Source organism: Carica papaya, chromosome 3 (genome assembly GCF_054855325.1).
Source record: "Carica papaya isolate Zhongbai chromosome 3, ASM5485532v1, whole genome shotgun sequence".
Taxonomy (NCBI): Eukaryota; Viridiplantae; Streptophyta; class Magnoliopsida; order Brassicales; family Caricaceae; genus Carica; species Carica papaya.
The window spans coordinates 14,394,862-14,414,881 of NC_142311.1; the positions used below are offsets into that span (position 1 = coordinate 14,394,862).

The following is a 20,020-nucleotide window of genomic DNA, read 5'->3' on the forward strand; positions in this document are numbered from 1 at the left end:
CATTATGCCTCGACTTATAGATAGCTAGCTCGTGTTCTTACCTTTTGATTAAATTATACAATAAATTTGATTGTTGTAAAATATTTGTAACTAAATTGATTCAATTTAAAATTATGAATAATTTTTTGGCCCATATTATATAATCTCACTTAACTAAAGTTATTTTCCGACTACAAGATTTTTTTTTTAAAAAAAAATTAACATAAATGAGTCTGTGTGAAAAAATTAGTTTCATAATTTCCTCTTTCTTGTATCAGAAAAAAAAAAAAAAAAATTTGTGGTTGAAAGAATGAGAAAGTTTATTGGAAAAAGGGAGGCAGAGGCAGTAGTAATGAGAGTAGTTAGAGATGAATGGTTTATTAATTACAAAAATAAAAGAAGAGCCTTAAACGATGTTGTTGGGGTTGCAGCTTTGCTCATAATGATCTGATGGAGACACTCAAGTCAAAGTAGTTTTTAGTAAATTAGTATTTTACCTTTTAAATTATTATATTTTCAAAATATTTTAGTGATATTTTAAAGCTTTTAAATTTACAAAATTATTTTAGTTTTTGATATTTTTATATATTTTACAAACATAAATGTGGACTTTTCTTACAATTCCTCTTTTTTTTTTTTTTTTTTTCACATCTTGAAAATTTAACTCGTTCTATAAATGTATACTACGAGAAAAATATTTTTTAATATGCTACATTTAATAACAAAAATTTTGCTATTAAAAATTCAGACTTATAGCAATAGAGCATTTGGTATAAGACCTTCTGTTAGTATTAGCTTACTTTTAGTAACAAAACAAATTGCATCATTAAAGGACATTCTACAAATTATTTTTAGGCGGTTCCACTTTTACTAATAGATAAGCTTCCGTTATTCCATTTTGTTTGTATAGTTTCTTGTCCAAGCTTGCCTGCTGTTATAGCTCTAACCTAACTCTAAACAATAATATTCACATAAAATATGTAACGTCTCTGGAAATTCAAAAGGAAATATGTATAATAATCTGAGTGCGGAAGTAAAATAAAAGATTAAGGTTAACATCCCTTACACAATAATTTAAAAGTACTAAACAATGTCACTGAATAAGCTCTCTAAAAGAAATACGAGAAATGAGAAAAATAAAGAAAACTATAAAACATCTAGCATTTACTCGCTGTCTTCTTGTGGATCGGGCTCAGGAACCAGGGCCTCCTGATCTGAAATGGTTAAATAAGGAATGAGCTACACTAGCCCAGTAAGAACATCACACTATATTACCATCACAGCAAATGTTGGTAAAAAATCGAAAACAACCAATGGAGCACAAATTTTGAACCAATACAATTATTTAAAATAAAACCTCTTACCCTTTTTCTTATCATTGGAGAACCTGTGAAAACAACCTATAAAGACAATAATATCATACAGATCACAATTTCATGCATAATCAGTAACATAAAACACATCATAAATCCGTATTCATTAATAATAACTGATTATCACCGTTTCTCGTTTTCACCAGCCTACTAGTATCTATGGGGATCCATAGAGGTTCCCGACACGTGAACCGTTCTCTTTAACAATCTTAATTCTAGAACCGTGCTCATACCCTGTCCGGTATGAGCACCAAAATAATAAACCTAAATACCTCGTCTGGTATGAGGGTGAAGCGGGTCGTCCCCATACCCGTCCGGTATGAGTGTCAAATGACCAAGTCTCCATACCCCGTCTGATATGAGACAACGTTCACGGTAGGATTCCCTATGAACCCGATCCGTCCACCATCTCCCAGGATATCTAGTGAGGCTGTCATCTTATCCATTTATCAAATCACATCCCATTCCTATTTGTCCTTAGTCTGCATTACCAACTCAAATATGAATACATAAACAAGTAACGTGCATCCAACAAAGCAAACATATCTTAGATTCCCAAAATCAAACAGTAGTGACGTAAGTAGTGAAGTAAGCAGTGATACATGCATTTAAAATCATAGAATAGATAAACCAGATACCATAATGCATTTAAACTGTAAAATAAATCAAACAGGAATCGACGGAGAAATATGTCCAGTTCGGGCTCCATTAACAACCATAATTAATTATCATATATATTTAATTTGTACAAAATACAGTATTATTATTTATTCAAACTTCAATTCCATGATAGAAAATAGGGTGAGGGGTCTTTACTTGATTTGACGTCGAAAACTAGATTGTCACTACACCTACGGGCGGTCCTTGGGTTCCCTGAATTTTTTCATTGGAAACTGAAACGCGCTTACGGTACCTATACATGTCCCAAATAACCCAAAAATCATACCCAGGGCCTACTTGGCCAATTTTGGAATTCCAGCACGGCGGTTTCGCCGTGCTCCGGCAACGACGAGCGGCGGCGATCCACCTTGGGTTGGCTGTTTTCGGCCATTTTCGGACGAATTTACCCAAACTTGCATTGGTTCCTATGAGAAAACACATTTAGGGCCTTCGATGGGTCGAAAAAATGTAGAAAATTGAAACTCACCGGCGGTGGAGCTCTCTAGTGCGGCGGCTCCTCCAGCTCACGTTGCAGTTAGGTGTTTTGCTCCGGTCAACCTGTAGAGGAGGGAACGGTGATCACAACGGTGGAAAAATCACATCAAACGATAATCAGGAAGGACCTCATTGGAGACAAAAATCGAAACACCCCGCGGCGGCGCCGCTTCGCTTCGGCAGCGTTTTTTAGCCCATTTGCAGGTGCTTTCGCTTCGATTTTGCCATAGGTGGGTTTAGAATTAAATTTTGAGCAAAAGGTAGAATTTTTACCTCATTTGGCGACCAGAAATTTCTCCGGTACGGCGGCGGGTGGCGACGGTCGGCTCCTCGGCGGCTGGGCTATCTTTTCCGGCGAGGGGCTCTGGCGGCTAGGGTTAGAGTTTGGGTACGGATGAGGTTATTTATACCCATCCGCTTTTGATCTGAGCTGTCCATCGCCTTTAATCTGAACCGTTCGATCGCGATTAAATAGGGAATGAATCTGGATTGTTCATCGCGATTCAATCTGGACCTTCCGTGCACGATGCAATCTGGGCCGTCCGTGCGCGTTTTTGATCTGGGGTGTCTGTGCACGCGGGAACGGATCTCAGCCGTTCGATCGCGCACACGCGGATCACCCACGTGGCTTCCTCCCGCGTCAGCGTCTCTGCCACCTGGCGTGTCCTGGTTGGCTGGGGCTGCTGACTGGCCAGCTGACGTGGCACAACTTTTTTAAATTACATTTTGATCCCCGGTTTCTGATTTTTCTTTCAAAAATATCCCAAGAACCCAAATTTTCACAAATTTTTCCGAAAATTATTTTCAATTAAATCCCTAAATAATTTTTACCCATTTTTATTATTATTATTATTAAAATAAATTAAATTTAATTCAATTCAATTTAAAATTACATAAATAATAATTATATTCATACAATAATAATAAAAAAAAAGAAAAAAAAAAGTTGGGTGTTACAAAATATACCAACCTAAAACTTATAAGGCTTGTTGAAACCAAAAGCCCATTCAACTAAAATCAATATTTTCCATTTAGTTGTAATTCAACTCACTGAAAATTGAATTATTTTCTTTTTCCTTTCAGTCGAAGCTCGCCTCTTTCCATCAATAGTTCAGCTTGTTTTTCATCTCTTTCAACTCAAATTTCGAGCTTATCTTTCACCTCAACTTGAAAGCGACTATTCAACTTGTTTTTCACTTATCTTTCAACTTCAATTTTTCCTTTAATTTTAACTTCTTCTTCACCTCCTCAACATGAGTTATTCACAACTATGTTCTTTTTTGGTGATTGAGTTGAGCTAAACATAGGGTTCTTTCTTCGATAGCAGAGTATAAAACATTAATAAGACCAATAGATTTAATAAGGAATATAAAATCAAAATAGAGCTCTTTTTCTTGCAAAATTATTGGCTTTTCCTCAAACTAATCTGTTCATTCTCTTGCAATTAGGGCTTGAAAAATCAAAATAGTAACTTAAAGGTATGTCTTCGACTCTTTAGCTTTGATTTTGTTACTTTATTATTGAATTTATGAATATTCCTATATATAGAGCCTGGTCTGGTAATTTTATGATAGTATGAAAGAGTAATATAACATAAGCATAGAGAAACCTCATATTGATGTGATTTGATTATATGAACATTCTCTGTGTATTCTGAAAAATATTTTATATACATTTTGTAGAGTATTCAAGGTATATTTTAAGAATATTACTAGCAGATGACATTTTATTATAAGAAAAACTTTCATTACTTTCAAGAAATGTATCAATCTTGTATTGTTGTAGATAGATGTCAATCAATTTTTACATTACTTTGTTTTCTAGTAGAGGTAGAAGTTTATGTAATGTTGAGAGGCTAGATTGAATGAGAAATGTTACTTATAGATTCAAAGAAAAAGTACTTATGGACGTTATTTGGTTATAGCCAATAAATGTAAATGCAAGAATTTGAACCATCTAGATTTTTTTGTTGCCATATTTTTCTTATAACGAAAAAAATAATTCTGGCCTTTTTGTTAATTTTTCTTCTAGTCCCATAGAGTTATCATGTCATGATATTTTCAAGATGCTATCCATGTAAAGTAATTAGCGTATTATGTTTTTCTAGGGTTAAATATCTTCTTTGTTGTGTGTATCTCATTTATCACATCAATTTCTATAATATAGTAGGTCATTGATTTGGACTTTTTTTTGGGATGTAAAAATATAATAGTAAGTTATCTTGCATGTATCTATTATTATCTTATTATGTGTTATATGAGGTGCTTATGTTTTTCTTACTTTTTCTCCGAGAATTTGTCTTTTTCACTTTACACATTTTAAATCTTTATTGAGCAGATTGTTAGAATTTAATTAACATGTATGTTATGTTGTTTAGTTTATCTTGTGCATGCTACTTTGTTTACTTGGGATTATTTATTTTAAAATATTGTTTCTTACCTTATTTCCTATTTAGTAGTTTACTTTTAAGTTGACCAATAAATATAAGTCGTCACTTTCATCAATTTATATTATTTATGGTTATTTTCAGGTTGTATTGTTGGGATTTTTTCAGGATAAAAAAAAAATTAAATTTTCATTCATTTCACTCACTCCAAAATTAACAATTTAAACTGTCTTTAAATAAGATTATGTCAAATTTAAATTTTCTAAAAATAATTTACCACTATTTAAGAAATAAATATAAATTAAATTTTTTAAAAGATAAATTCTCACTAATAACATGATTTTTAAAAAATAAATATGTTCTAAATTTAATTAAAGATAAATTTTATTTAAATTCAAACTAATAAATAAAATAAATTATAATTTATACATTTATCTTCAACACTCTCCTTTAATGTGAAATTATAATCACTAAATTTATTTTGTTGAAGCACTTATCTCCAATATTTCTTGTTTGACCTTCATATTTTAAAATATTTTTCTTCAATTGTTGATGCACTTCTCACCAACATCTGATTATTAATGTACTTTTCATCAATTTTCAATTATTTAATGCATTTCTCATCAAAATCTTTTGGAGTACTTCTCTCCAATCTTCAAAAAATGTTCTTCTTGAGCAAAACTTGCTTGCTCATTCTTCAACCTGCAATTTTTTTTATGCCCAAATCTTTTACGATAAAAATATTGTAATTTACATTTGTGTCAACAATCTTTTTCATCATAATTATTTTTCTTGTATACTCCGCATTGTAGAAAATTTTCTTTTTTTATGTTGATGAAGACTTATTTGACATCTTAGCAATTAAAACTCCCTTCATTGCTTTTTTTTCTTCTTTTTCTCATTGATCTTCTCTTTATATTATTTTTTCACATATTCATAATCAATAAAGCTTTGATACCACTTGTTGAAATTTTTTCAGGATGAAGAAAATCTAAATTTTTCATTGACTTCATTTATATAACACCCCTTTTTTTTTTCCTTTTAACGGCGTAGTCTAAAACAGTTCAATAACTAAATGTTAAAATCTCATTCCAAATCAATCACACACATAGAAAAACTACCACAATCTATTGTTCAAAGTCAAAGATAAATCTTCAACCATACATGTGACATCACAGTGAAATACAACCTCATACACCCCCAACAGACATACAATCTACACTACCACTAACTTTTACACACTCAATTCCACCGGTGGAAATCCTTGTACTGTTGCTCTATACACTAGGCTCGGAAACCGATAACTCCGATCTCGACTCTATCCCTACTTCATCTGTGAATAATAAAGAGTGAGTACATATAACACAGTACAGTAAAAATTAAGTTACAAGTATCATATGCAATAATATAAAACCCCATATTTCTATATGTATTCTATCTCCGTATCCCAAGTCATACTTTCCTACTACCATTTAACTACACAGGATTAATACTTATCCCCTAGTATTTTAAATGTTACTCATGCTAGGTGTGACCGTCCTCCAACGTCACCCCCCCTCGATCCGGATTAGGCAACTCAACCGTACAAATAATATCATCCGTTACCAGTATCGGCCACCATCAATGAACCTTCTATCTCTCGATCCCTAACAAGCCACACACACATAAAGATATCATTTTCTCCCGTCACCAATATCGGCGACCCAACCCTTTGCCCATCAGAGTCTCCCAACTATCACCGCTATTGATAATCAACCTACTTCTTCTAGATAGCGACAACCAATATCGACGTCCCCCCAGTGCAACCACCTCAAGGACAATATCACCCCGTTCTTACTCAAACTACCCAATAAACCCTCATACTTGATTTCCCCCCCACTGATATACCATTCTAAACTGTTCCTACACCACAACATTATCCTAAGGCTCTCCTATACTTTTAACCTGTATATAGAATCTACACACGTCTCCCCATACGACACACACTAACACTTAGTACACATACACTAGTAATGTTCACTTACCAAACTCCTAAATTTACAGTAACTATAACAACTTATATGCACATGCAACTCACATCCACACACTACACATCTACACCAATACACCTTTATCCCGATCCCTCGCACTCACGTGCTACAGGCCTCCCTTTCCTACTCCTTAATTTTCATAATACACACACTTCACCCTTCCATGCCTACCTTCTATGTTAGCACCCAACACACTCTCTATCCCTGCCTTCACTCCTCCATGTACCTCCACTCACAATCACACAGAATTTCCTCTCTCTCACAGACCTCACTCACTCATCGAACTCCTCATTCTCTCTCCTCCCGCGGCCTCCTCCACGTACCTCCACTCACAATCACAGAATTTCCTCTCTCTCACGGACCTCACTCACTCACCGAACTCCTCATTCTCTCTCCTCCCGCAGCCTCCTCCATGTACCTCTACTCATAATCACACAGAATTTCCTCTCTCTCACGGACCTCACTCACTCACCGGACTCCTCATTCTCTCTCTTTCCTTGGCCTCCTCTATGTACCTCCATTCACAATCACGAAATTTCTTTTCTCTCACGGACCTCACTCACTCACCGAACTCCTCACTCTCTTTCCTCCCGCAACCTCCTCCATGTACCTCCACTCACAATCATACAGAATTTCCTCTCTCTCACGGACCTCACTGACTCACCGGACTCCTCATTCTCTCGTCCTGCGGCCTCCTCCATGTACCTCCACTCACAATCACAAAATTTTCTCTCTCTCACGGACCTCACTCACTCACCGAACTCCTCATTCTCTCTCCTCCCGCGGCCTCCTCCATGTATATCCACTCATATTTCATTTTCACACTTCCACGATTCCACCGACTATTTCCACCTACCTATTCCCCGAATCACAGTTTTCTACTCCATATCTTAATCGATGCCTATATCTTCCCAAACCTACGGTCACAATTTCACATTCATCCTAAATCTACACATGAAACTTAATATTTACCGTACCTCCCATCTCCATCTTTCTTTCTGCACTCCCGTGGCTTGCACCGTCACTGTCTTCCTTCTCTTTCTCTCTCTCTTCTCGTTCCTCCCCGCTCTGGCTCCTCTTTCTCTCTCTCGAACCTTCTCTTCCCCCGACTCCTCTTCTCTGTTTTCTTTCTTCTTTCTTTTTTTGTTCTTTTTCTTCTCATATTTATATCCCACCTACTTCTCATCCTGCCCGTCTATCTCACCTCATCCTAGCCGTCCACTCCCTCTGCTCCAAACGAGGCCGTTTCCTCCTTCTTTTCTCTAAACGACGCCGTTTCCTCATCCTCTTCTCCAAATGGCACTGTTTCCTCCTCCTCTCCCCAACTACACCATTTTTTTCATTTATAATTATTATTATATACATATATATACATACATAAAAGAATTTTTCTTTCCAATATCTAATTACTACATACTTCCCCCCTAAAAAAAAATTTTGTCCCTCAAATTTTGGTACCTTACCTCAAAAAGTTTCGGATAATTTCTTCTCATCTCGTCCTCCTGTTCCCACGTTGCTTCCTCATTCGTGTGATGTCTCTATTGTATCTTCACCATTGGTATTATCTTACTTCTCAACTTCTTTTCTTGTTGCTCGAGAACCCGGATCGGTTCCTCTTCATAGGACAAGTCCTTCTCTAATGGTAATGATTCATACCTTGTAATATGATTCAGATCCGGGTGATATTTTTGTAGCAGGGATATGTGAAATACATTATGAACCCCACTATACCAAGGAGGAAGCGCTATCCTGTTCGCAACCACCCCCACCTTCTCCAGAATTTTAAACGGCCCTATGAAGCGTGGACTTAACTTCCCTTTCTTCCTAAACCTCAATAAACCCTTCATTGGAGATACTTTCAGGAACACATGATCCCCTACTTTAAAGGTGAAATCTCTCCTGCGATTGTCTGCGTATCCCTTTTGTTTACTTTGGGCAGCTTGTAAATTCTGCTGTATCACCAACACCTTAGCCGTAGTTTCCTTCACCAATTCCGATCCCAATAACTGTCTCTCTCCCAATTCACCCTAACATACCGGCGATCTACAGGGCCTACTGTACAGAGCTTCATAAAGAGTCATCCCGATGCTTATATGATAACTATTATTGTAAGTAAACTCAATTAAGGGTAGCATATCCTCTCAATCTCCCCCTTTGTTGGTGACACATGCTCGCAACATATCCTCCAATACTTGTATCGTCCTCTCTATCTGCCCATCTGTTTATGGGTAAAAAGCTGTACTAAAACTCAACTTAGTACCCAAAGCCTGTTGTAAACTTCTCCAAAACCTAGAGGTGAATCGGGAATCCCGACTGAAAACAATCGATACGAGAATACCATGTAACCTTACTACTTCCTTGACATACAGTCTGGCCAAATGCTCCATTGAATTAGTCACCTTCATTGCTAAGAAATGGGAAGATTTAGTTAGACGATCAACTACCACCCAAATACTATCATGCTTTTTACGATTCCTTGGCAACCCGGTCACAAAATCCATGGAGAGATGTTCCCACTTCTACTCGGGTATGGGTAAAGGCTGTAACAAACCCCTAGGCCTCTGATGTTTCGCTTTCACTTGCTGGCATATCAAGCACCTTGACACATACTCAGCCACATCTCTCTTCATGCCCCTCCACCAGAAACTTTTCTGTAAGTTCTTGTATATCTTAGTACTTCCTGGGTGTATGGAAAATTTGGTGTTATGTGCCTCACTAAGTATTTCTTCCCATATCTTACGATCACTGGGAACACACATTCTGGTTCGAAATCTGAGTACCCCATCACTTTTCACCCCAAAATCTCTCACTGTCCCCTATTCTACCCCCTTCCGGATCATCTGCATTTCAGTGTCCACCATCTGTCTCTTTCTGATTTTCTAAACCAAGGTAGGTTGTGCCCTTAAACTAGCCACATAACTTCCATTATCCCCTTCTTGAATATGTAGTTGTTGCATGACTTCCCGTAAACACCACTCAGACACCATCAAATGAGCCAGCACCCTGGTACTCTTACGACTGAGGGCGTTTACCACCACATTTTCCCATCTGGGGTGATACCTGATTCTACAATTGAAATCTTTCAACAAGTCCATCCATCTCCTTTGTCGCATATTCAACTCCCGCTGTGTGAACAGATATTGTAAACTCTTACGATCCGAATAAATTTTAAAAGTTTTCCCATATAAATAATGTCGCCACAGCTTTAAGGCATAGACTACGATAGCCAGCTCTAAGTCATGGGTTGGATAATTCTTTTCATGTGCCCTTAATTGTCAGGACCCATATGCTATAACCTTCCCCTGTTGCATTAATACACAACCCAATCCGACATGAGATACGTCGCTATACCCTGCATAATCATCCTCTCCCGACAGAATGACCAATATCGGGGTGGTAGTAAGTCTGCGTTTCAATTCTTGAAAACTGCTCTCACACCTCTCATCCCATTCAAACTTCACATTCTTTTTAGTCAACCTGGTAAGAGGTGCCGCAATACTAGAGAATCCCTGAACAAACAGGCGATAATACCCCGCCAACCCCAAAAAACTCCTTATCTCTGTTATTGTCTTTGGCCTTTCCTATTTTACCACTACTTCTACTTTCACTAGGTCCATCGATACCCCATCTTTTGACACAATATGGCCCAAGAATGCTATCTGATCCAGCCAGAACTCACATTTACTGAGCTTTGCATACAGTTTGGCTTTTCGAAGCATCCCTAGCACTGTTGTCAGATGTTCCGCATGTTCCACTGAATCCCTTAAATAAATCAATATGTCATCTATAAAGACAATCACATAATGATCCAGAAGGGGTCTAAACACTCGATTCATCAAATCCATTAACATCGCGGGTGCATTCGTTAACCCAAAAGGCATCACCAGAAATTCATAATGTCCATATGGTACAAAACACTGTTTTAGGTCTTCCGCTCTAATCCATAGCTGGTGATACCCTGAACGCAAATTTATTTTTAAAAATACTTATGTCCCTTGCAATTGATCAAACAAGTCGTCGATTCTTGGTAACGGATACTTATTCTTTATTGTCACTTGATTCAGATCTCTATAATCAATACACATCCTCATAGTCCCATCCTTTTTCTTAACAAATAGTATCGGGGCCCCCACGGTGACACACTCGGTCGGATAAATTTCTTATCCAGTAACCCTTGTAATTGTCTACTTAACTCCAGTAGTTCTGAACTCGCCATCCTGTATGGAACCTTGAAGATTGGCTGCGTGCCGAGCTGGAGCCCTATGGTGAACTCGACCTCTCTATTGGGTGGCAATCTCGTAAGATCGTCCGAAAACACGTCCGGAAAATCTCTCACCACTGGTATCTCCTGGAGTGTAAGTCTCTTACTCTCGTTCCCTATCAAAGACATTGATAAAGTTGTAACTCATGCATATATTCTTTCTAATACATTATCTTAACGCAAAACTTATTTATTCATTGATTTTTTCCATACAGTAAAATATTCTTCGTTAGGGATCTTAAACACCACTCTCTTGCGAAAACAGTCTACATGAGCATGTTGTGTAGCAAGCTAATCCATTCCTAGTATTATATCAAAGTCTTTAATGTCTAGTAAAATTAAATCTACCTTTAATATTCTCCCCTCTATTTCTATTCTACATGAGTTAAACATTACATCAGTACATAAAGCACCATTAGTTGGCGTAGATATTACTAATACTCGGTCCAATACCCGAGGCTCTACCCCTATTCTATATATGAACGTAGACGATATAAATGAATGTGTGGCACCAGAGTCAATTAATACTCTAGCAGGAATATCTGAAATGTAAAGTATACCTTGTATTACTTCTGAGGTAGCGACTGCCTCTAGAACTGTTATGGCAAACACCCATCCCTGAACCAACGGTCTACCAAGCTCTCTCGGCATAGGGAAATCCTGCACGAAGTGTTGAGTGCTCCCGCACCAATAGCAGCCCAGACCGCCATCCATACATGGCCGATCTCCATGGTTCTTACTGTACTGCGTGTAATTCATGTTACTCAGAGGCATCTGATGACTTGGGGCTGCATCTTGTGCCATTCTTTGCCTCTTCTCTGTTTGGCCGGATGATGGTGGTGGTCATCTATAACTAGAAGATCCTTTATTATTCTCGGCATGTTCCTTATACAGTGTCTCTACTAATTATGCCTTTTCCAATACCATCTAATATGTAGGTAATGCAAACATAGCCACCTGGTGATACAAATCCGGCCGCAACCCCTTCTCGAACCTTCTAGCCTTCTTTGCCTCATTCATTATAACTTCGGGTGCAAACTGGCCCAAATCTATGTATCTTTCAGCATACTCAACCACAGACAATCTTCCATATCTAAGTTCTGTAAACTTTACTTCTTTTCGTTGCCTCAGAAAATCTGGAAAATACTCTGCATTGAAAGATTCTAGAAACAATTCCCAAGTGATTGGGGAGATCAGAGCTCCTCTTTTCAATTTCCACCAGCGCTCAGCAAATCCTCTTAACATAAATGTAGCCAGTTGCAACTTCTGTTCTGTGGTCACTGTTATCACTTCAAATAATTTTTCTGTCTCTTTTGTCCAATCTTCTGCCACCAATTGGTCAGAACCCCCATTGAAAGCAGGAGGGTTTAGCCTTTGGTATTTCTAAATGTTGCTTGTATCCACTACACCTTGATGAATTCCCTGTTATGGCACCAACATTGTCTCCGACCGTAATTCTCTATCTCATATCGTAGTCGCTAGTCTCTCACTACTCTGCATAGCTGGTTAAAGTCCTCCTGTTGCACGTCGGACTGCCCCCATGGGTTGCCAATGGACTAGCAGCGGGTCTTGGCTGTGTGGATGGGGGGGGGGGGGGATACGGTGTGGTACGTACGGGGGTGGCCCTTGAAATGCAGCGAGTGGCACTTGGTGAAACCCCAGTGCTCATCGTGGGACTTCCGGTGAGCCCTGCGCCCCCGGAGTAGATTCTCGATGGGGTCGGCCCCGTCCCTTCTTCGTCATTTCCCTTGATCTACCTGCAGAATAGTGACACCCGTTAGTATTATTCTTAGTTTGCTTTGATACCAACTGTAACACCCCGTTTTTTTTCTTTTTAACGGCGTAGTCTAAAACAGTTCAATGACCAAATACTAAAATATCATTCCAAATCAGTTGCACATATAGAAAAACTACCACAATCTATTATTCAAAGTCAAAGATAAACCTTCAACCATACATGTGACATCACAGTGAAATACAACCTCATACACTCCCAGCAGACACACAATCTACACTATCACTAACCTTTACACACTCAATTCCACCAGTTGAAATCCTTGTACTTTTGCTCTATATGCTAGGCTCAGAAACCGGCAACTCTAATCCCGACTCCATCCCTACTTCATCTGTGAATAATAAAGAGTGAGTACATATAACCCAATACAGTAAAAATTAAGTCACAAGTATCATATGCAACAATATAAAACCCCATATTTTTATATGTATTCTCTCTCTATAGCCCAAGTCATACTTTCTTACTACCATTTAACTACACAGGATTAATACTTATCTTCCGGTATTTTAAATGTTACTCACACTAGGTGTGATCATCCTCTGATGTCACCCCCCTTGACCCCGATTAGGCCACTCAACCATACAAATATTCTCATTCGTCACCAATATTGGCGACCATCAATGAACCTTTTATCTCTCGACCCCTAACAGGCCATACACATACAGAGATACCATTTTCTCCCGTCACCAATATCTGCGACCCAACCTCTTGCCCGTTGGAGTTTCCCAACTATCACCGCTATCGTCGATCAACATACTTCTTCTAGATAGCGACAACCAATATCGGCGTCCCCCCAGCGCAACCACCTCAAGGACAATATCACTCCGTTCTTACTTAAACTACCCAATAAACCCGCATACTTGATTTTTCCCCCACTGATATACCATTCTAAACTGTTCCTACACCACAACATTGTCTTAAGGCTCTCCTATACTTTTAACCTGGATACAGAATCTACACACGTCTCCTCATACGACACGCACTAACACTTAGTACACATACACTAGTAATGTTCACTTACCAAACTCCTAAATTTACAGCAGCTATGCCAACCTATATGCACATGCAACTCACACTCGCACACCACACATCTACACCAATACACCTCTATCCTGATCCCTCACACTCACGCGCTATAGGCCTCCCTTTCCTACTCCCTAATTTCTAGAATACACACACTCCACCCTTCCATGCTTACCTTCTCTGTTAGCACCTAACACACTCTCTATCCCTGCCTTCACTCCTCTATGTACCTCTACTCAAAATCACACAGAATTCCCTTTCTCTCACGGAACTCACTCACTCACCGAACTCCTCATTCTCTCTCCTCTCGCTGCCTTTTCCATGTACCTCCACTCACAATCACAGAATTTCCTCTCTCTCACAGACCTCACTCACTCACCGAACTCCTCATTCTCTCTCCTCCCGCAGCCTCCTCGATGTACCTCCACTCACAATCACACAGAATTTCCTCTCTCTCACGGACCTCACTTACTCGCCGGACTCCTCATTTTCTCTTTTCCCGCGGCCTCCTCCATGTACCTCCACTCACAATCACGAAATTTCCTTTCTTTCACGGACCTCACTCACTCACCGAACTCTTCATTCTCTCTCCTCCCGCAGCCTCCTCCATGTACCTCTACTCACAATCACACAGAATTTCCTCTCTCTCACGGACCTCACTCACTCACCAGACTCCTCATTCTCTCTCTTCCCGCGGCCTCCTCCATGTACCTCCACTCACAATCACGAAATTTTCTCTCTCTCACGGACCTCATTCACTCACCGAACTCCTCATTCTCTCTCCTCCCGCGGCCTCCTCCATGTACATCCACTCACCTTTCATTTTCACACTTTCACGATTCCATTGACTATTTCCACCTGCCTATTCCCTGAATCACATTTTTCTACTCCATATCCTAATCGATGCCTATATCTTCCCAAGCCTACGGTCGCAATTTCACATTCATCCTAAACCTACACATGAAACTTAAGATTTATCGTACCTCCCATTTCCATCTTTCTTTCTGCACTCCCATGGCTCGCACCGTCACTTTCTTCCTTCTCTATCTCTCTTTCTTCTCGTTCCTCCCCACTCTGGCTCATTTCTCTCTCTCTCGAACCTTTTCTTCCTCAGACTCCTCTTTTCTGTTTTCTTTCTTTTCTTTCTTTTTTTTTTCTTTTTTTTTCTTTTTCTTCTCCTATTTATATCCCACCTACCTCTCATCCTGCCCGTCCATCTCATCTCATCCCAGCCGTCCACTCCATCTTCTCCAAACAGCGTCGTTTCCTCCTCCTCTTCTCTAAACAATGTCGTTTCCTCTTCCTCTTCTCCAAACGACACCGTTTCTTCCTCATCTCCCCAACTACACCATTTTTTCCATTTATAATTATTACTATATACATATTTATACATACATAAAAGAAATTTTTTTTCCAATATCCAATTACTACAATTTACTCCGAAATTAACAACTTAAATTATCTTTAAATAGGCTTACATAAAATTTAAATTTTTTAAAAAATAATCTACCACTATCTACGAGATAAATATAAATTAAATTTTCTAAAAGATAAACTTTCACTAATAACATTATTTTTTAAAAATAAACATGTTATAAATCTAATTAAAAATAAATTCTATTTGAATTCAAATTAATAAATAAAATAAATTATAATTTTTATATCTATATTTAACATGTATTTTTTTATCTTTGCTTTCTTTTATCATATATTTTATATCTAATATAATTTTGTCCATTTAAATCTTGTTTCTTATTATCTAATAATATTAATTTGTATTTTGGGTTTGTTCATGATTTTGAAGTACTATGAAGATTACGAGTCATGTAGCTCAAGTTATAGAATTTAGCTTATGAGGAAAACTTTTGTTTAAATACAATCATAATCTTAGCTTTTGATTAAAAAAAAATGTATTTGATATTTTAAATTCAAGTTAATAATTTCCAAATGAATATGTAAATATTATGTAATTTACATATTTAAGTTGTATTTGCAAATTTTACATTCATATGACTTTTTTTGAATGATTAAAAATTATTATGTTTATAATTTAATTAATAAGATGAATATAGTATTCAAAATTCATGAAGTTGGTAACCACCAAGTACTTTTACCGACGGCTTAGCGATTTCTATAGATTCAACCTATACAAACAAACAGAAAAAGTGTCGGTATAGGTGAATACTTTTGTATCAATGGTTATATTTTGACGACTTAGGTAGCTGTTTGTATAAGTTTGTCTGAAGGGGATTTAACCAAATTTCCTTTGCTACAGCCCGTAGGGGCCTATGTCAACATAGGTATAACCTATAAAAATGGTTTGCCACTATTACTAAAGGTTATTTTCCTTGTTGTTATATATGTAATAAACAATTCCTTGTTTCTTTATAATTTTGCTTAATTTTAAATAACTTGTAGGAATATATTTTGGTTTTAATTATTTTTATATTATATTTCTATTATTTGAAATAACAGTGGTGGTATTTTAAATTTATTGATAATTTAATCATGATAATAGTCTCATCGCGCATAGCTTATTGACTATATTTATGTCATGACCTACGAGATATATTATAAAATTACGTGCGTATAAAAATTTGTAAGATAATTGATATAACAGTATTAGGTTTTATGATTAGTATACTTCAATTTTTTTTTTTTTTTTTTTGTAAATGAGTGTATTCATTTATTACTCTATAAATATATCTTTATCTTAAAAGAGTGTGGATTTTAGTACATAAAGAGAGTGTATGTCAATATTTAGTATAATATTTTGATTTAAAAATAAATAAAATATAATTTCACTTCTAATTAAACGGTCGCTAAAAGCAAAACTATTAGCAGAATGTCATACAAATGCCACTAAAATAACCAAAAACACATGCTCATGGCAGAACCGCCACCAAAGGTCACAAATGATTAATAAATTTAATAAGAACAATTAGTTTATTTCATTTAAAAAATGTAGATACATGATGATAGCATATATGAATAGGGAAATTGTATATAAATTATTTTTTGAATTTTTTAATACAGAAATAAGTTTTTGTTGTTTTTAATTTTTAAATAAAATTAAAATATATTGTTTATAATAATTTGAAACGTTTTAAAAATATATTATAATAAAATTAATGCTAATAATTTGCAAGATGACTGAGCACTAAATTTATAATTTATATACATATTTTTCGGGAATGCAGAATACTTTTATTTTAACAGTTGAGAGGAAAAAGAAGCAGCTCTTTTCTGTTACTCAGCATAAACTCAGCTGCTGTAGACAGTAAAGCAAATATGTATACAGTACATATATTCGTAGATACTCGGTGAACGATTTCATTTGAGAAGAAAGGAAGCCAGACGTTTGATCATTTGCTTTGCACTCTCAGACTCATAATTGCAAGTATGAAAGCCATGAGGTTCACCTTCAACAACAACCAGCTCCGCTTCTCCTTCCCACCCGCTTTCCTTCACGCCATTGTAATAGGCAAAAGCTCTGTGTCTCAGTCCATCCATGTCAGTTGTACTCACAAGTAGCCGACTGCACCCAAGACCACTCAAGCTCGGAGCTCCTTCCCCAAGAGGGTTAATCATGGGACATTCAATTCCACCAGGTGCTGTTGGATACAAAAACTTCCATAATAAATATGGCAGCTTCTGCTCAAGCCCTTCTTTACGTTCTTCTCCGATTGGCTTCCACCCCCAGAAATAAGGGTGGGTAGTAAAAGCTCCTAACAGTTCGACTCCACCTGGTAATTCCTCAGAGCCTGCTCGCATGGCTATATTATGTGCTATATTAGCCCCTGCACTGTCTCCACCGATAAAGACTCGTTCAAAATTGGCGTGGTTCAACAACCATGGGTCTGGGTTGATGCCAGTAGTGTCAGCGGCCGAATGTGAAGCGACCCAGCGGAGCGCAGCCCAGCAGTCGTCGTAAGCAGAGGGGAGAAGATGTTCTGGGGCTAGCCTGTAGTCTACTGACACAGCCACGGCTCGGGCTTCGGCAACCAGCCGGTTCATGAACTTGGTTTCGAGGAAAGAGAAGGCAGATTCGAAGATGAAGGCTCCGCCATGGAAGTAGACCAAGATTGGGAGCTTTTGATTAGGGTTGACATGTTTTGGGAGGTAAAGTCGAGCTGAGATGAGAGGAGTTTCAGAGATGATAACATCTTTTGATGAGACTCCAGTTTCTGTGTCGTTAGGAGGAGGTACAGTGGGAGAACCCATTAATCTCTCAACACAGCCATCTTTGTATATGCGGATGTAAGGGAGAAGCTCTGTAGCGACTTCCTTGTGATCGTGATCGGCAATGGAGCCCATGACGGGTGAGAAATGATGAAGGAGAGAGAGAATTTGTTCTTGTGGTTCGTGTCCAAGTTTATAAACTTGAATTTATAGACAGAAAACACCTTGTATTTATGGTGTTGAGTTATTATGACCAGCAGCAATCAGCTGACACTAGGCACGAGAAGATAGAAGACCCTGTTTGAAGGATTTTCTCTTCCTTCTCAATACAATTTTAAAGGTTAAACACAAATTCTTTAGAAAGAAAATTTATGGAGAACTAATTAGTTCAATATTTATTACTTTTATTCCTTTAAAAAAAGTTATAAATTGAGTAGGACTGTGTTCCCTTATGTTCTTTTTGTTGTATTATGAAATAAAGTTATTTTTTTATTATATAATTATTAATGCCTATAGAAATGTGCTAATTTCTATTAAAAAACAAAACATTAATCATAAATAAATAAATAATAAACAATTTTTTTTTTTTTTTTTTTTTCTCTACTCAGATTTGAAATGTCCCAGAAGTGAAACAATGGAACCGATTAGGTTGGACTGTTTAGTTTTCACTTAATAATGCTCAATGTTTGTTTGTTAATAAGAAAAAAATAAAGAAGCGAAATAAATTTCGGGGACCCGCAGCTTGCAGAGGATGAAGCAATTGGCTTGTCATATACAATTATGATAATTAGAAGTGAGTGTGTGGTCGTTAATTTTCCAAGTAGGGACAGCCTCTGATGGACACAGATTGAGACTTTGGAGGAGGTGCTTCCTGCTCATGAAGCTGGGAAAATGCACTGTAACATAGAGAGGAAAGGATGGTAATTTATGGACTAGGAGCGAGTTTTGCTGTTAATATTTTCATTTATTAAAAAATTAAAAACTGGTGTTATATAGATGTTTGTGTGTACATACATATCAATTAACGGTTGAATATTTTAGATCAATTGGAATTATAGTTTACTTTTAAAAGATTTAATAATTTGTAGTTTGTAGTGAGTTCCATATTGTTTTTAGATTGAGTATTTAATGTTCTAAAATTTTTAAACTTTTGATATATGAGAGTTCATATTAAAAAATTTAACTAAAAATAAAATTTAAAAGACAAAAAATTAAAAGTATTAAGACAGAAAATTTTTGTAGAACTTTGTTTGTATTAAATAAGGATAAATTGTCAGGGTTACTTTGACGAGCAGAAGTTCAAGGGAAACTACATGGAGCTAAGATGGCCGTTTCACGCCATTTACATCTCATTTGGTATTTGCAAATTATAGCTCGATTTTTTGGGAAAACCTTTATTGCTGAGATCTCCAATATGAGTCCAATCTTGAAGAGTTATGAGAAAATTTTTTGCCAAGATAATTAACTTACAAAAGTCGGCTAGATTTTTTTTTTTCAAAGACAGTCAAGCAACAATTAAGGAATGAACTCCAACATGTTTTAGGGGTTAACCAAGTGGATAAACATAATGTCTACTTGGGTTTTTCTATCTACATACTACACTCTAATCAAGCTTCTAATAAGTGTCGTGAATCATGCTGCATTGAAAGTGTAATATTGGAAGAGAAAGAAGATAAGAAAATGTTACTGAAAGTTGTGGCCTAGTCAATACTCATGTACCACATGAGTATCTTTTTGCTTCCTTAGAATATTAGTTTGAAACTTAAAAAGATTATATCTAGATTTTGGCATGTTGAATATGACAGCACGAAAAAGATTCATTGAATTGCACAATAA

At 36.9% G+C, this 20,020-nt stretch overlaps 2 protein-coding genes across 2 annotated transcripts; both read right to left on the bottom strand.

Annotated features, from left to right (window-relative positions):
• Positions 1 to 12,111: 12,111 nt before the first annotated feature.
• Positions 12,112 to 12,853, bottom strand: LOC148266737 (uncharacterized). Its single transcript, XM_088216042.1, has 2 exons — positions 12,800 to 12,853; positions 12,112 to 12,567 (listed from the first exon to the last, which is right to left on the bottom strand). Exons 1-2 carry the CDS (start codon positions 12,851 to 12,853, stop codon positions 12,112 to 12,114), a joined length of 510 nt encoding a protein of 169 aa, XP_088072168.1.
• A 4,303-nt stretch (positions 12,854 to 17,156) lies between these two features.
• Positions 17,157 to 18,470, bottom strand: LOC110807167 (2-hydroxyisoflavanone dehydratase-like). The gene has a single exon (XM_022032208.2). It carries the CDS (start codon positions 18,317 to 18,319, stop codon positions 17,336 to 17,338), a length of 984 nt encoding a protein of 327 aa, XP_021887900.2. The 5' UTR covers positions 18,320 to 18,470; the 3' UTR covers positions 17,157 to 17,335.
• Between the last annotated feature and the right edge of the window lie 1,550 nt (positions 18,471 to 20,020).

Bases quoted from the DNA above. Each gene is read 5' to 3' on its own strand.
- LOC148266737 (XM_088216042.1), bottom strand. From the start codon at position 12,853: ATGAGCACTGGGGTTTCACCAAGTGCCACTCGCTGCATTTCAAGGGCC. The intron at 12,568-12,799 runs GTACGTACCACA...AGCAACATTTAG, and splicing joins GCATTTCAAGGGCCACCCCC to AAATACCAAAGGCTAAACCC.
- LOC110807167 (XM_022032208.2), bottom strand. From the start codon at position 18,319: ATGGGCTCCATTGCCGATCACGATCACAAGGAAGTCGCTACAGAGCTT.